Source organism: Austrofundulus limnaeus, unplaced genomic scaffold, assembly GCF_001266775.1.
Source record: "Austrofundulus limnaeus strain Quisiro unplaced genomic scaffold, Austrofundulus_limnaeus-1.0 Scaffold1484, whole genome shotgun sequence".
In the NCBI taxonomy this organism is placed as follows: Eukaryota; Metazoa; Chordata; class Actinopteri; order Cyprinodontiformes; family Rivulidae; genus Austrofundulus; species Austrofundulus limnaeus.
The window spans coordinates 23518-24740 of record NW_013953886.1 but is presented as its reverse complement, the minus strand read 5'-3'; the positions used below and the strand labels follow the sequence as shown (position 1 = coordinate 24740).

The following is a 1223-nucleotide window of genomic DNA, read 5'->3' as shown; positions in this document are numbered from 1 at the left end:
ATTTATCCAGTCTTTAGCTACATTTATCCAATCTTTAGCTACATTTATCCAGTCTTTAGCTACATTTACCTAGTCTTTAGCTATGTTTATCTGGTCTTTAGCTACATTTATCCAATCTTTAGCTACATTTATCCAGTCTTTAGCTACATTTATCCAGTCTTTAGCTACATTTATCCAGTCTTTAGCTATATTTACCTAGTCTTTAGCTATGTTTATCTGGTCTTTAGCTACATTTAGTCTTTAGCTATGTTTATCCAATCTTTAGCTACATTTATCCAATCTTTAGCTACATTTATCCAATCTTTAGCTATATATATTTCACTACCATTAGCTTCTAGCTAAAAACTAATATTTTGGTACAATTCTCCAGATTATATCAGCTGTTTATTTATTTTTCTTTAAGCTAATTAAGTCCACAAACATGTTTGTTCTAGCAGCTAAATAATTCAGAGGCTAATGAAATCTTCRGCTACTGACAGCGAAGGGGTCGGCCTGCTCCCAGGAGATGGGCGACCCCCAGGTGTTCAGCCTCATCTTGTTGGGCAGGGACTCGGGGACGGCCAGCAGGATGAAGCAGATGTCGGACAGAGCGATGAGCGTGGCCAGCAGGACCACCAGGTTGTCCCCGTACCAAGCCGAAAGGTACGCGCCGATGGCCGGGCTCGTCACCAGGCTGGCTGCGAACGTGGCTGAAACCTGAGGGAGGACACGGCCGAAGATTTTAATGAAAGATTTCAAACCCGCCCTCGGGRTTCAGCTCCGACTCGACAATCGTCTGGTCTCACCAAACCGTAGGCGGTGCTGCGCTCGCGCTCGTCCGTCACATCGGCTACGTAGGCGAAGATGACGGAGAAGGTGACAGAAAATGCTCCGGACATGGAGATCATGGCGAAGTACCACCTGGAGGACGGGAAGGTAGGTGAGACAGAAGTCGTCTAATAAAACAACGAGTGTCCCGCTCATGACGGTCGTTAAAGTTGTGACGAGTCGCCGCAGGAAGTCCTACCAGGGGCTGAGCCTCATCAGGGGGATGGGAGCGCAGGTGAAGAAGACKGTGATCAGCAGGAAGGAGCGCCGGCCCCAAACGTCCGACAACGCTCCAATCAGAGGAGCCGACATGAACGACAGCAGACCCTGAAACAGGAAGTGACACAAACGCCATTAAAACAACCGATTTCTGTAAACGCTGAGTCATCGTTTTCTCTGTTGGTTTTTTTTTTTTT

The 1223-nt window shown here is 46.6% G+C and overlaps 1 protein-coding gene across 1 annotated transcript in view; it reads right to left on the bottom strand.

Moving 5' to 3' along the window:
• The window catches only part of LOC106535541 (hippocampus abundant transcript 1 protein), a gene marked incomplete at its 5' end in the record, with an annotated part of 13193 nt that overhangs the window by 7178 nt on the left and 4792 nt on the right, over window positions 1-1223 (bottom strand). Inside the window, 3 exon segments of the mRNA XM_014032578.1 lie at window positions 478-696; window positions 786-900; window positions 1007-1134. Coding sequence (XP_013888032.1) covers window positions 478-696; window positions 786-900; window positions 1007-1134 — 462 coding nt within the window.